General features: G+C 42.5%; 1 protein-coding gene across 22 annotated transcripts in view; it reads right to left on the bottom strand.

Annotated features, from left to right (window-relative positions):
• The window catches only part of PPFIBP1 (PPFIA binding protein 1), a 105538-nt gene that overhangs the window by 6894 nt on the left and 82941 nt on the right, over positions 1-15703 (bottom strand). For 11 of the 22 annotated variants that reach the window (XM_039721408.1, XM_039721484.1, XM_039721509.1 and 8 more), the window contains 13 exons: positions 15184-15268; positions 13907-14061; positions 12828-12958; positions 11505-11558; positions 10821-10881; positions 9731-9760; positions 7496-7670; positions 6134-6166; positions 3801-3936; positions 3390-3518; positions 2691-2841; positions 1352-1463; positions 1120-1208 (listed from right to left, as the gene is read on the bottom strand). In XM_039721408.1, coding sequence (XP_039577342.1) covers positions 1120-1208; positions 1352-1463; positions 2691-2841; positions 3390-3518; positions 3801-3936; positions 6134-6166; positions 7496-7670; positions 9731-9760; positions 10821-10881; positions 11505-11558; positions 12828-12958; positions 13907-14061; positions 15184-15268 — 1341 coding nt within the window. The remainder of the gene's footprint in view (positions 1-1119; positions 1209-1351; positions 1464-2690; positions 2842-3389; positions 3519-3800; positions 3937-6133; positions 6167-7495; positions 7671-9730; positions 9761-10820; positions 10882-11504; positions 11559-12827; positions 12959-13906; positions 14062-15183; positions 15269-15703) is intronic. The other 11 variants (XM_039721471.1, XM_039721501.1, XM_039721525.1 and 8 more) reach the window with 5 other exon arrangements.

Here is a 15703-nt window from a genome sequence, read left to right as displayed (position 1 = left end):
TTGCTATTTCATTTATTATAAAATAATAAATGTTCCTTATTATTTATTTTGAGTCGGAGTAACTTCAAAAGATCATAAGTATTAGTTTAATATTTTGCATATTCTGTTTGGTTATTTACGGTGAATCTGTTGTCATAATCTGATGGTTAAACTTGCTCTAAAAATATCCCCAGTGATCTAGAGTTACAGGGCAGTGACAATGGTAGTAAAGTCTTCCAACACAACGTCAAACTTAATGGAGGCTGCTGGCATCACACCTCCCAGGGTCAAGAAGGAGAAGATAATAATAAGGAGAAGAAATAATCTTATAATAAAATAAAATTGCAAACCATTACATAAAACCTATGCAAAACACATGCAAGTGTGGCATGAAAAGGTAACTCATGGTTCATGAGACAGCAGGGCTGTGATTGATTTCTTCTTTGTTGTGCAGAAAGAATTAATATTAGCAATGTTCAATTTGCATTTCTGTCCCTAGAGAAAGAAAGTCTTATCTCATCTTACCTGAGCCCTTACACAGAGGAAACCTGACTGGCAGTGAAGTGGGGAGAGGGGAGGTGATGCCTGTGCTAAGCACTTTGAAATGCAAAAGCTGTTAAGTGTAGCCTGCTTTCAAACAAGCTGGCTCTCAGAACTGCAATTTTCTTCAAAGGAAATTGCTTGGGTTTTCTTCACCTAAGCATCCATGTAAGAAAGCAAGCAAGCTGATAGAATACTTGCTAACTGAAGAAAAAGATTCCACCTGCTTCCATTAATTAATAACAATATGAACAACAAAAGCATAAATGGCAACCACAGCATTTGCACACCTTTGTGTACAAAAGCCCTGCCTCAGCACACCAGTGTCACACACAGCTGTTAAGCTCAGGATTGTCCATTTCTCATGCATGAGTCCAAATTCTTGCATACTGTGTTTGCTCTTCCACCGGAATCTAGTAGCTCTAGAGATGAAAAGAACTTAGGAAATGTTTGCAGGTGAGCCATTAGTATCTGATTTCTATAGGTTACAGCTATTGGCATGAACACAGGACACTCGTTAGGGTTTAAAGGGGTCATTTGAACACTGAGAAGCCAAGAACATGGAAAGGATGTCAGGAGAGGAAGAAACCATTTACTCACCACAGTCATGTAATGGAGCATGCGGCCATCCACCTTCCCCCCATCAAACTGGGTCTTATACTGGGGCAGGCCAATGTCATCCAGCCACCCTAGGGCAGGACAGACACTCCTGTTAAGAGTGGCAGCCACATTACCCAGCACCACTTACTGCGCCCATCCTCAGTGCCCCAAATTAGTCATGGTTAAGGACCCCTATCCAAAGCTACTGCTTCAGCATGTAGTAAAATCTTACTGGTAACCCAGTGGTAATCCAATTTTCCATGGTTGTTCTCCTCTTCAGATCCCAGTGCCTGCAGAGCAAGCTGGAGCTTCTTCCGATGCAAAGGGTGCTTTATCCCAAGCTCCTGTGAAAGGAGGAAAGGCAGTAAATCTAGAGACAATACTGTTTTATTCCTCACTCTGCTGAGTGACAAAGGGTTTCTGAGAGTCACACTTTCACAGCATTGCTGGTGACCTGGCAGGTGCATTTTCTTTTTGCTGAATTTCAGTGTTGTTTTAGCAGACATTCAGCACTGGGAAAGGCGCACTTACTGGGGTGGATTAGTTTCAAAGTGTGACAGATTAATTTAAGGAGTGGTGGATTCTAAACTGCATTAAAATGTTGGCTACAATATTTTCATACCAGGTTAAAAAAATTCCCACAATATAATAAAAATGTTAGCATTCAAAAATACTTGCTAGGATTAATTAATCCTCTCCCACTTAGGTAGATGAAGTTAAAATAATTATTTAGTTAAGAGCATAGGAATGTCCCAGGAATTACTGAAATTTATGAATGTTTCCAAATGTGTAACATAATTTCGCAGTTTAGTTGCAAGTGCAGCCATTCCAGGACCTCTTTAATCCCATTTCACTTTCAGGAGTGCCTTGTGATTAATGTTACCTCTGATAGCACTATTATAAGCCATTATGTTCATAATACACTTCTCTTATTCAGCTGTAGTCTAACTACACAGTTGAGAAAACAGGCTTACTATTTGGTGAAGAGAGTGATTTTTTTAAAAGCTGAAAATTCCAACTTTATCAAATACTATGGATTACAAGTTTAAATTGAATAAATTTCTTCTTTGTTTCTCATTTTTAAAATCAGACAAGCAATTCTGCAACAATTAGAGACTGATCAACCTGTGTGTAACAAATCCTCCTTCCTCTTTGTATAAAGTGGACAGAAAACAATCAGAACAAAACAGCACTGTTTTACACCCTTCTCACATAGGCATAAAATAACTGTAGCATATATGGGTGCTAATGAAGCAGGGCTACAAACCTATATATAATGAGGCAGTCTCACATATATATTTTGAGAGGGTGCTACAGTCAATTGATGTGTCCAAGCTTAATAAAGTTAAATCACATATTTCTAATTATTAGCTTCATTACAGAGCATTAAATTTCTACAAAACTTCAGCTAAAAAAAATTGATTTGGCATCACTGCAGGTGACAGTATTTTGAAAACTCATCTAGTTTACATTTTTTACCAGGTGCACTTTACAGACCTGATTTACATGCACAGAAATGGTGATTTTTTTTGATACCTTTATTTGAAAGGGGTGTTTCTGGTATTCCTCACCTTTTCCAGATCCTGCTGAGAAGCCTGCAGAAGTGTTTGCCCAGACAATATCCAGTGCCTGCCATTACTGATGTAGGAGCCAAGCCCTTGGTCCTGGAGCCAGTTGCAAACCTGCTCCTTGGTCCACTTAGCAAATGGCATGTCCAGCTCACTGCAGGAGATGTTACCCAAAATAGACTGATAAATCCTGTGCTTGCAATCTCCTGTTCTCATAAATAATGAGAAAGCCAAAAGCTAAGCCTAATTCACACCTTGTGGCAGCTGGGACAACCTCTGAGGGGGAACCATCAGCACGAAAAAGTGCTGGCACTGCTGATCTGTTGCCACTGTCACAATAGCCATCTCTGCTGCCTAGCATGGCTACAGCTCTGGAGTGAGACTGGAATGTTTCACTTTCTCCTTTACTCCCTGAAAGTGCAGCAGGAAAGGCACAGAAGGAGTATCTGTCAGTGTCACATGAGGGTTCACACGCTGCCTCATGGCCCCATCCTGCAAAGGCGAGAGCTTAACAGCAGGACCCCACCACCCAGCCCACCTCAGCCCTGCAGGGACCCTCTCTCAGAGGAGGAAGCGGCCTTGTTTTGCCCAGTCAGGAGAGGGGATGTTTCATTTTGGCACTGCCCTTCTCCTCTGGGCCCTGTGCTTGGCTGGAGCTGCTGGGACCCAAGCACTGACACGTTGGCCACACTTGTGCCTGACCTGTGGGACTGCCCCAGGTCCCGAGACCAGCCCAGGCGGGGCCCTGCAGTTGCTCTTGTCCCTCCTCTTTTGAACTCTGTCTCAGACATGTCATCTGGGTTGAAGGTGGTGGACTGACTTCTTTTAAGCCTAAAGAAAGAAAGCAAGCACATTCACATTTGGCTAAGGAAAAGGCATGTTGCTGCTGCCACTGCAACCAACACAGGCAAGATCTCCCCCAGGGCTTGCAGACCCTCTTCTATCTGTTACCCAATCCACTGTTACCTCTCCCAAATACCACATGGGCTGCTGCTCTTGGGATATTAAACCACAGAGCCACACACTGGCAGAGGAGAAAGGAAGGTATGTCCACAGCAAACCCCTGCCCAAGCCCCAGCTCTGGAGAATGGTCATCTCTCATCTTTTACTTACCTTCCAAACAACTTCTTGATTCCTCTGGCCTTTTTCCTGGAATCTGGAGAAGGTGGTGTCATCTGCAAACTATCTTTTGGGCAAGGGGGCAAGCCAGCCAGATCCAAGTGGTCTGCAGATCCCTTCTCCGTTTCAGCTGTTAGAAAACAAAAGTTTTGTCAAGACCCTCTTGTGCAGGACTGTACAGACATGCTCCTGACCTTGGGAATGACTCCTGCTAAATTACTGACAGCCACCATGTCAATAAAATGGGGCAAAGAGGGATGGGAAAATCTATGAGAAATGCCACATGTTCCTCCTTCATGAGCCTGGCTGGTAGTACTCGGCAATGCTTCGCTTCAGTTAAGCGCCTTGCACCCAAGGTGGGAAAATCCACCTCATGAATCAAGCAGTGACTTAAATCCCAAATTTACTCTCCCTCAGGGAGTGCTCCTATAGTGCTTTCACAGACAGAGCCAAGGCACATGGGTACCCAGAAACAATTCAGTGCAGTGGCAGGGAACTAAACCAGGAGTCTCCAAAGCACAGAAAGCCAAGTAACTTCCCTGAAGATATCCATCCTGTAGTACTTAATTCCCTGGCCAGGAAATTCCAGCAACAAAACTCCTGCCCCAGAAGGAGGGCTCTCTTCCTCCCACTTCTTCAAATTGTGGAATATTTTGTTCCTCCTCAGAGGAACACCATGGAGTTTAGGCTCTGCCTGAACTGTATCTTCTGGGTGAACAAAACAACTCTGATCAGATACTCTCAACATTACCACCTACTCTAAAAGCATTAAATCCTTGATCTGTAGCTGTTTTCCATCACTACAAACCTGAGGGCTCTTGTCCCCAAAGGGGAAGTTGCCACAAAAGCTAAACTATTAAAGAAAAAGACAATTTAAACATAATTTAAAAAGAAAACTAATAGAATTGCAGTATCTACTAGACTACATAAGCAGAAATGTGCTAGCAAGTGCCAGATAGCTGAATAAAACTACTATGCCAGTTGCTTGCTGGGGAAGTGAGAGCACGAGCTTATTCAGCTGAAGCCGCTGTGGCAAGGCAGTCAGGCCTGGAATGACTTGCAACATCTTTTAATATAGCTCTGTAATTAAATGACCATCACTTGTGTTTTAAATGGACTTTCAGACTTCCATGAGAAAAGTAAGCAATGCATCAAGGCAGAGCTTATATTGCTAGGACATGTGGTCTCAAGCCACAGAGTTAATGCTGAGATGGCCACAAAAGGGCTGTGACCAGCAACAAACTGTAGGCTTTGCCAGTGTATCCTTCTGCTGGGCAAACTTTAGATGGTTCAGCCAGAACACCTATCAACATGTCCCATTTTCCACCTTGTCAAACCTTGCAGTGAAGCAACAAGGTCGAAAGACCATTTCCAGGCACTTTGATTTGGCCACTATTGAGCACAGGGATGTTGCCAATGACAAAGACAGTATTAACATCAAACCAGGCTGTGGCATTCGTAATTTTTGCTTTACCTGTAGAAGGTAAAGTGAAAAAATCCCAAACCATGGAAATGGCATTCTGGAGAGAGAACACTAGGACAAGGTTGGGTGCATTAGTAGCAGAGATTTGCAGGAATTGTGTGTTTGCTCCTCATACCCGGCTCCTTTTCATGCATTGATACAACCCTGAAGAACAGGTAACATTTAGGGGGCCATGTGAGAAAAAGAGAGGGTCCAGAGCACTTGGTCTCTTTGCCACCCCATGTGGTTGTACCACCACCCCACTCACATAGCTTGGCTTCCTAAGGCAGGTCTCACCTGTCCTTGCCAGAACCATCCAGAGAATGCTCACATCACAAGAATGGCTCTTATTTACTGTGTGAACAGCTCCTTCCCCATCTGCCCCAATTATTTCTCATTTGTTTTACTGAATCATAAACACAACTACATCTAGAAGACAAATTACACATGCCTTCCCTCAGAACTCCCATAAATGAATGTCTGGGAAATTCAGCTCATTCCCTACTTCACCACCCTTTAAACTCCTCTAGTGGATCCAGGGCAGGTGGCAGCACTAAGGTAACTACTAAGCATCACCAGTTCTCACCTGGTACCTCGGTCTGTGGTAACTTTGTGCTCAAAGTCACAGCAAAATTCTCTGCAAATTGACCCGCAATCTCTCATTAGTAGCAGCTACTCAGGAACAGCACAGCTGACTTCTAGCAGAGGGCAGATGTTATGTGAAAACTCCTTTTAGTGATGGGCAGAAGCTCTGATGCAGAGCTCTGGTGCCTGGCTGTGGTTTGGGAAGTGTGTGGCCACAACCAGCTGTTAGCAGCAGTCAGGGCACAGGGCTGGCACAGGCAGATATGCAGGATTACTGTACCTAAAGTAGGTGCACTGGCACTTCGAGTGCGATCTTCAGATATCCACACAAGGCACAAACCCACACGCAGCACAACAGGAGAGAACACGCAGAGGCACAAGGTCAAACACAATTCAAAACTCATGGCAACACAGTAGGGACAAAAGGAGGCAGGGACGGGAGACACAAGCACCACACAAATGCTGAATTCACATGGGATTAGGAGCACCAAGTCACTGGGAAACTCCCTTTCACAACAAAGGAGTGGAGCAGAGTTCTGTGGTGGGGAGGGAAAAATGGCACCGCAGTCACTTCAGTGCAAGGAAGTCATCTGCTCCAGGACCCACTGCTCCTGTGAAGTGGCAAATACCTGGAGAGCAGCTTTACAGATGGGGGCACTGAAATCTGGGTAACATAAATAACTTACTCAAAGTCATGGCACCCTGATTTACATGGCACATCTTCCAGTCCTTCACAACAGCCACAAGTACTGTGTTTTGTTAGACAAATCAATTTCAGGACAATACAGGGGATAACACAAAAGCAAAGATGAAATAAACCAAAGTGAACAGTCTAACCCTCAGAATAGGGTAAGCTAGCAACTCCCCAGGCTGTATGTCACAGGCAAATATGGACAGCATATCATCAATGTGTAGGTATGTTACTTGTTTTGAACAAAAATCTAAAATTCTCTTGGAGTAAGTAACAAAGCAGAAGCTATCCCCCTTCAGGCTTCTGAAATAGAGAGCTAAATTCCTGAATCTCATGCAAGAGAAAAACAAAAACCTCAGATGTCTGGCAGTAGATCTGATGCAGGGATTCACTGGATGCTTGAACTGGATCAGTGGAAAGACTGTTAGAGCGCAGCAGTAAATGCAAGTAGAATTCCAATTAGCGGCAACAGTAACTTCTGCATTAAGCAGAACATTTTGTTTCTTCGTCATATGCAAATGTCACCAAATGACAATACCAAAATAACCCCTCCACCAACACTACAGGTAAAACTTGAGTTTGAATGACTTTCCTAGACTGAGTGCTGCTGTCCTATTTCTGTATATCTGAAAATCAGATATACAGGACTCGGGGGAAAAAAAGCCCACAAATCCCACGTGTGAACTACTGCCAGACAGCATTTCATGCAGCAGCAAGCCCCTACAAGGCCCAGGGGAGATACCACAGCAGAGTCTGAACCACATCAAGTATTTTCTTACATCAATAATTTTCTTTTCTTGCTGTTTAATATTTTCCAAACATTCTACTATCAGAAGTGCCACCAAGTCACAGTGAGACTAAGGCTGGCTTTTCTGCTTCTTAAGGCAGTTACAGCTCTTGTTAAGATGCTTCAAAATGCACAGAATCTGAATGCAGAGGCAGCGTACCTACCCAGATTCGGGGCACTTGCAGTCCTCTTGTTATTTTTTATCTTGAAAAAGCCTCGGCCAAAGGAAGATCTGGCTTTGCGGGTGCCAAAACTGTCTTCGTCACCTGTGCCACTGTGAGAAGGAGACTTGGGAGGGAGGGTTGCAAAATTATTGCCTTCCATAGGAGGTTTAACCTGCTTGAATTAGGGAAATAAAAAGTCTATATAAGGGAATTGCAGAAGGCCTTTTGAGAGCCTACAAAGTGTCTGCTGGCAGGTAATCTGGGAAGTCCTTCTCATCTGTCAGCACAAGAATACAAAATGTAAAAACCATAATGAAAAACATAAACAAGATCTTCATTTGAATACATTGTCCTGGTTTGGGCTGGGATGGAGTTAACTTTTTCTTAGTTCAACACTGTGTACAGGTTCAGTGCTGTGTTTTGGATTTAGTAGGGAATAACACTGGGATGTTTGGGTTGTTGCTGAGCCCTGAGTTAAGGACCTTCCATTTTCCCATGCTCTGTCAGCAGAGGAAGTGCACAAGAAGCGGGGATGCACCATGTCCAGAATAGCTGACCTGAACTACCAAAGAAATATTCCACACCACAGAATTCCACGCCCAGTATATAAGCTGGGAGGGTTACTGGGAAGCGGAGCCAATCGGGGGCGTTACTGGGAAGGGGAGCCAATCAAATTTTGTAGATGGGCTGCATATTGGTCAGTGGGGGTGAGCAGTAGTATTGTGGTGCATCACTTGTCTTTTTTGGGTTTACTCTCTGTCTTCCTCTCCCTATTATTATTATTACTACTACTATTAGATGATGATGATTTTACTTTGTTTCAATTATTAAACTGTTTGTACCTAAACCCCTAAGTTTCTTTTTTTTTTTTTTTTTTTTTTTTTTCCTCCCCTCAATCGGGGGCGTTACTGGGAAGGGGAGCCAATCAAATTTTGTAGATGGGCTGCATATTGGTCAGTGGGGGTGAGCAGTAGTATTGTGGTGCATCACTTGTCTTTTTTGGGTTTACTCTCTGTCTTCCTCTCCCTATTATTATTATTACTACTACTATTAGATGATGATGATTTTACTTTGTTTCAATTATTAAACTGTTTGTACCTAAACCCCTAAGTTTCTTTTTTTTTTTTTTTTTTTTTTTTTTTTTTTTTTTTTTTTTTGTTGATTCTCCTCCCCATCCCACTGGGGCAGGGAGGGGGTCTTTTGCTGTCAGCTGGGATTGAACCCTGACATATGTTCAGGATCCAGGATTACTATCACTACCTGCTAAGAGTAAATTGTGCTCTTTAAGATGTTCCTCAATTTCTGTAAGGCTGACTTAAAAGTATGGAAAAGGTAAAAATTAAGTTCTGCAAGGCTTTGAACTTCTCCAGCTTTCCAGAGTCTCTGTCTCACCCACTGGCAGCTGTAGGGGTAATAAGTGGGAAGCAGAGAGACAACATCCCTCAGTACATTGGTTCTCTGCCAAGTGTCAGAGAGCTCTGTCTGTCATTGTTCTGCAATTTCTTAATTAATGGATTAATTACTGTATCCACTGCCAAAGCAAAGAGGAAATTTCAGATCAAGCAAGCAGTTTAAATGCCAAGAGAGATATCAGACACTCCAGTTAGCCAATTTAAAGCAGTACTTTAACTTTGCCAGCTGTTTCACTGTCTCTTTGAAAGAAGGAAGCAAAACTATTCACAGCTCAAATACGATCCTTAGGTTTTTGCTGAATCAATAGAGCATTCATCCTATGAGTGGTATCTGAAGTCTGTCACCTCCGCTCAGGTGTTTGTAGAGGTAAGAACTGTAAGATGCGGCCTTAAGGTAACACAGGGTGACTGTTCTGCAATGACAGGCTTTTCAGAAACACACTTGCTACTCACAGAAAACAATTCAGAAACCCAAATGTTTTTTAAGAGACACTAATTGAAGATAATTACAGAGTCGGTAAAATGCTTAATGGTTAGTTTTGCTAATTATGTAGTGGGGGAAAAACATTAGCGTAGCTGGTAAACTTATGCCCAATTGGACTGGAAGATAATCCATGTGTGAGGAGGCAAGGAGGTGCTGAACACTGAGCAATGCCACCAATGGTGAAAGCCACCAGAGACTCCTCCCTGTCCTGTCTGCAGGACTTCCATTTCCCCACTGGAACTGTGTGTGACAATTCCACACCTCCCAGCCTGCCAACACCTCCTCTCTGCCCATGTTTCTCCGAGGACACACATCACCACACACACACACACACATTACCTCTGCTGGCTTCTGTGCACAGTCTCTGTCCTGTTTGGGAAAGATTAAGGCATTTAAAAAGTCATGTTTTATAGCCAGTAATCAATTCATTATGGTTACTCCCAGTTAAGTTCTGACAGAAATACCCTTCCCTGACTGTTCCTTTTCCCCAAAATAAATCTCTTCAGAGCTGTATTTCACACAGATTAAGCCTTGCTTGCTTTGAGGTCAGTGAGCTGACATGGAAAGAGAGTTGCTTTGGTTCACTTTGAGAAGGATTAGCTGTGCACATGATTAGTGACACACAGAATATTAAGGCACTCACAGGCAGAGATGCCTGAGAGGACCCGGAGCAGGGAGCAGACAGGGTAGAAGCCAAGTAGATGAAACACCCACAGCCTCTACTCCTGTCTGTCCAAACAAACAAAAAACCCATTAACTCCAGCTCTTATCAGATTCTGGTGACATTTTCAGTCCTGTCAGCCTCCCCGCTACACTGCAAGGTACAGGAGGTATCAGGGAATCCAGGAGCTTCCTGCAGTTCGGGCTGTCACAAAAGAGTACCTGAATTGCACTGATTTGATTGCATTGCCAGAGATTAGCTGCTTTTGGTCACTTCCACAGGAACCTAAACTGAAGCTATCCCCAGACATCCAACAGCTCAGTATTTTGTTTCTGACTACCTAAAACATACAGTCAACCCAGACTGTATTTTACAATGCATTAATTACATGGCCTGTCAAAATTATTCACCTTAGACACAGGTAGGAAGTGGTAGTGGTAGTTATTTTTTTCTTGTCTTAAATCAGAAAGGCATATCCAATAAAAAAATCCCACCTCATTCTCTGGGCAAAAACACAGCAAGACAGTCTCAGGTAAAAGCCTCATACAAAAAGGAAAAAAAACCAGCACTTGTGTTTTCAAGCACAGCTTTTCTTCTTTAATAGAATGTGAAAGATGTCATATATGTGTGACCACTGTCAGCACATGCCACAAGGAGCCCTGCTCTGACTCAAAATTTCTCAGAAGGCAACACAACACCCACAGGGTCACAATAGAGATGTCACACCTATGTGCAAGGAGATGGGAGGAAGTAAGAGATCAAACCTACCCCTTCAGATGCCTCCTTCCTCAAACTGCTCAGACTGCTGGACTTCTGCAGTGTGGAAATTCTGAAACAATAACATAAAAACCAAGCTCAGTTATTAGAATTAAACTTGCTAAGATAAAGACACTCAAAGAAATCAGCTTTAAAGACAGCATTATAATACATGATGAGATATACTAAACCAAATGATATTTTGAATTAAGATGCAATAATCAGTGCAGCAAATTCAGTAATCAGAGCCCATGGAATTTAATGAGATACCGTAAGAACTTCCACACTGGAATAACTGCTGCTTTAGGGAATATGGATATGTGGCAGAAACGAAAATTATTTTCTCATTGTAGTCAGCTGATCACCTTCCCCCCACTACCAAAAGAAAAAAGCAAATCATGTGTGCATGTGCTGTGGAAAACTATAAATTTCAACATATATTGACAGTCTACCACCAAATTAGAGATGCTTCACAGTGTAACAGGAAGTACCATGTGCCCAGATAAAGCATTGGAAAATAATGATCATAAAAGCATGAGACATAAGCAGAAATCTACAATCACCAAATATCATCTTGACTAAAATTAACTGACCTATTTACATATGTATGTAAAATAAGGGGGGTGCTTTGTGGGGGTTCAAGTTGACCATCACATTTAAATCTGTCCCCTGAACAGATCTGATTATGGCACTTACACTGGACTATCACATAGATGAGTCTCAGGGGAAGAACCTGTTGATCTTCCTTCACTGTAAAGCAAAAAAGATATGAAAAAAGGCTGAGACACTTCAGCTCTTAAGATACTAACACACAGCAAATTTTCCCTGCTATGGTCGCAAGTCTTGTAAAAGCTAAAGGACAAAGGCGAGCTCAAGAGCCTCAGGAAAGACAACTGTCACTGTAAGATGATGACAATACTGATGATTGAACTGAACTATTCAGCTTCAATAAATACAGAGATTCCAGCAGGGTCTGCAGCAGTACAAGGAGTGGAGGTCACCATCTCCTGGTCACCACCCACGGCAGGGAGCACTTTGCTGGAGTTTAGTGCTCGCTTTGGATTTTGCCAAGAGGAGACACAGGTGAAATCCCTGCTGGTGATGGCTCAAGCTGCATGAGGAACATGCGCAGCACAAACTGAGCAAAGCTGGGCTTCTGGACAGGATTCTTTCCTCAACTGGAACTGGAAAAATCACACATCAAATTGAGCTTGCACTTTTGCTTCACATTGAGATTGATGATTGTTTCAAGTCAACAACATCTCCTTGCCTCTGGATTCTTAGTATTTGATACTTCTTAAGATAATGCCAGGGATTTGGACCCAGAAGAAAAAAACCCAAGCACAGTCTTTGTTGAGCTGTGAGTGCTTTTCTGTACTCCCTGCATTGCCAGTGCAGGTCTGCAGGGACTGGGTTTCCTCCCAGGACAAGGAGGGTGCAGGATTAGAAATGCTGATGAAAGGTGACAGCCACTCCTCACCCAGCAGCTGCCATTGGTTATAAGCACGGGGACCCCTGGGTGCTACAGCTCAGCCACAGCCCCAGAGAGCAGCCACACATCCCTTGGGTTTCCTCCTCTCCTCCGGTTAGAGCTGGAAGCTCTTTTGTTCTGGCAGTGCCCTACAACCATCTTTAGCAGCTGTGGAAAATGTCTGAGCACAAATCACCAACGTGGTCAGAGCCAGCCAGACTTCCATGATGCAAACATAGACAAAAATAATGATTCTGTGACCTTCATATATTAGATCAGCTTCCCTCTCCCTCTGTTCATTCCTTGTGAAGCAGCTGGTACAGACCATGAGTGCTGCTACAACAGCAACCAAACCAGCCCTTGCTTACTCAGGATTTAATCAATGCATTTCAGGAACATTAGCTTGGTTTGCTGCAGCTAGCCAAGGGACTCCTAGCCTTGTTTAACTGGCTAATGACTTGATAATTCAGTGACTGACAGATTATTGCTCTCCTTAAATGTCATAGAATATTGGATTTACAACTGAAAAAACATGGAACCCATAATACCTCATTTCACTTGCAGGATCTGGCCTAGGGTGTGTTTTCAGTCTCTCTGCAACAGTTTCTGAGCTCTTGGATGCTGATGAAAAGGAAGGCATTGAAATCTGTAAAATGCTTGCATGGATCTGTAAGGAATTCTGAAAAGAAGGAAGAATATGTGTTACAATCTTCTGAGCTGAAATTAAGCAATCATAAATAAAAAGAGTAACAGATAAATCATGAAGAAAAGGATCTGAAATAAGGTTTCAAAAGTGATTTTTTTTTCCTTATTCTAATAGAATGATTTACCACTTGAAAAATGGCACTGCAGATAAAACATTAATCATTGCACAGCTAAGCTACAGCATAGACAACAATCTCACAAGTCTCCCAAGGCTGCCTGCTACATCTGTCTCTACCACAGACACCATGAAAAGTAGTCCACTTTTCAGGTTTAATCCTGTCTTCAGACACTCAGAGAATACAAAAAAGATGTTAAACCTTTAATTTAATTTCATTTTCTTCAGAGTGTGTTCTTGCTGTTTAAGTAAGTCAAGACCCTGCTCCGACTCAGAGTTTAGAGAAGAGCTCTATAGTTTTTGTACTGGAAAATCTCATTATAAAAATCAGAGATTGAACCACAACCTATGTATCATTTAACTAAATGGATGCCATTATGATTGCATCCACTTAAATATGACAAGATGTATTTAGTAAGTCCTAACATATTTACTTCAGGTTTGTGCCAAAGTATATGTAGCTCCTAAAGCAGCTATGTTTGATAAGAAAAATAACTTCTTATGACTTAATTATGACTAACAGAAAAAGTAATTTAGATCTGTTCTCACAATAAATACAGCTATTTCTGTCTCCTGATCCCATCTGAGGATTAAGAAAAATAAGTTTAATTGAAATTCCTCAGCAGCTTTCACAAGAAAACTACTTTCCCCAAAAGGCTATGAGACACTACAAAAAACTGTGAAACCCAGAAAAAAGTAGTTTCAGAAATTTGAGTTTTGTCATCTACAATATGAATCCAGCACAAGCAGCGTTTTCAAGGAACGATGGTATTAAATAAAGCAAAAAAAACCCCGGAACCAACCTACCTCTTCATGAATGCTCACGTTGAACCTATCATGGATTGGAGATGCTGTTACTGGTGTTGGGGATAGGCTTTTCTCCGGGTCAGTCAGACTTGGTGTGTCTGATAAACCCACAGATACAGACCCTGAATTCAAGTCTTCACTTTCAGTTTCCTTGCCTGAAGGGAGAGAACACAAAAACCCGTTGGTTTCACAGCCCTCACTCCCAAAGAAGCTGCAGCCAGTGTGCTCAGTTATGGGCCAAAACTGGAAGGATTTGATTGCTGGGTGTTTTTAGTTTTGAGAAAGGGAGCCACAGCCAAGTGTCATTTCCCAATTCAACCATCACGACACAGCAGGGTTGGAACAGAGGGAGGTCAAAAAGTCCAGCAAACACCCTCAGGGTATTTAGTGGCACCAGTTTCAACAAGCTGAATAAACTGGAGTACTTAATTCCTGTCTGTTCTGGAATTTTGTTCTAAATACTTTGTTTCCCTTATTTACTAAGGAAAAGTAAGAAGGTCCGGTCTCCCTGAAACTTAAGATGTCTCTGTGGTATCTTCAAGGTACCCTGAGGAAAAATGCAGCCCACTGCTCAGAGCCTATCACCACCCTGGAAGTGACTACATCAGGTCTGCAGCCTGCCACAAACTGAGTATGTCTCATTTAGGTAGTACTGAAGCCCACATCAGTGTTGGCATCCTCTGCTTCTTCCACCCTGGATGCTCCTGAACTGCCTCAGTGCTACCAAGAGGCTTGGACTGGTTCTGAAAGATAACCAATACTTTCTAAAAGGTGAGCAGAAATCCAGTGTTTGTTGCCAAAGACCTGAGGCAAGCACAAACCAAAGTCTGCTCACAGCAAAATCCTCTCTTGCCCTCTCTCTTTGTCACTGCCTGAAATCTCTGTCCATGCTCCATGAAGTGACCATGGAGCAGAGATCCCAGAGAATCAAGGTCTGTTCTAACACCCTCCTGTGCCTGAAGCCACAGCACTGCAAGAAAGGGCAATACCTATTTAAAAAATGCTTCCTCTCCAACAATCAGCATTGTGTGAACCCAACACAACAAAAACACATTTTGCTTCCTCACTCTTGCTGGGCTGTTGACAACCTTCACCCTCTCTGAAAGGGTCTGGAAACCCCCACCAGTCTTAGAACATATGCAACGGGCCATTACATATTGTGATACAGATATAGCTTCTGCTTCAGTCACATGGTTAAGCTCACCACTATAACACACCTGGAGTTTAAATGAGTAGCATTTTTTTTGGTTTTTTTTTGGTTTTCGGTTGTACTATACCTTTTTTACCTTGAGCCAGTATCACCATGTCTTGGACTTTCTTGTACCTATTCAGAGATTGCCGAAGCTCTTCTATCTTCCGATCCTAAAATAAAAGGAAATTGTGACTGTACTTCCTCCCCCAGAAATAAGAAGTACAAATACTAGATCCTTTCGTTTAACTGGCTATGAGACTAAAAGAAATAGGAAGTGTGGATGGGACAGGACTCAGAATGCTGAGAGGCTTTGAAATATCAAAAGTTGTATTTAGAAAAAACTATCATATGGTTAATCATCAGAACTGTCTCAGCCTTGAAAGTGGATTTCAGCTCCCTTATTAAGTCAAAGGTAGAGCATAATAAATTTGACATGTACTAAGGATTTAGGGCTTTGGTGATCGAAATGCACATGCATATGAAAGCATAAAAACCATGTATGAAACTAATTCATACTTCACAGAAAAGCCCTTTTGGAAATGCAGCCTGTGATCTGGCACTTGTACAGAGATCTTTACATTTGCAGAACACAGTGCAAATTAACC

The sequence above is a fragment of the Passer montanus genome, unplaced genomic scaffold (genome assembly GCF_014805655.1).
Source record: "Passer montanus isolate IOZ18808 unplaced genomic scaffold, ASM1480565v1 scaffold106, whole genome shotgun sequence".
In the NCBI taxonomy this organism is placed as follows: domain Eukaryota; kingdom Metazoa; phylum Chordata; class Aves; order Passeriformes; family Passeridae; genus Passer; species Passer montanus.
Note: the sequence above shows the minus strand (reverse complement) of the source record. Positions and strands in the feature narration are given on the sequence as shown.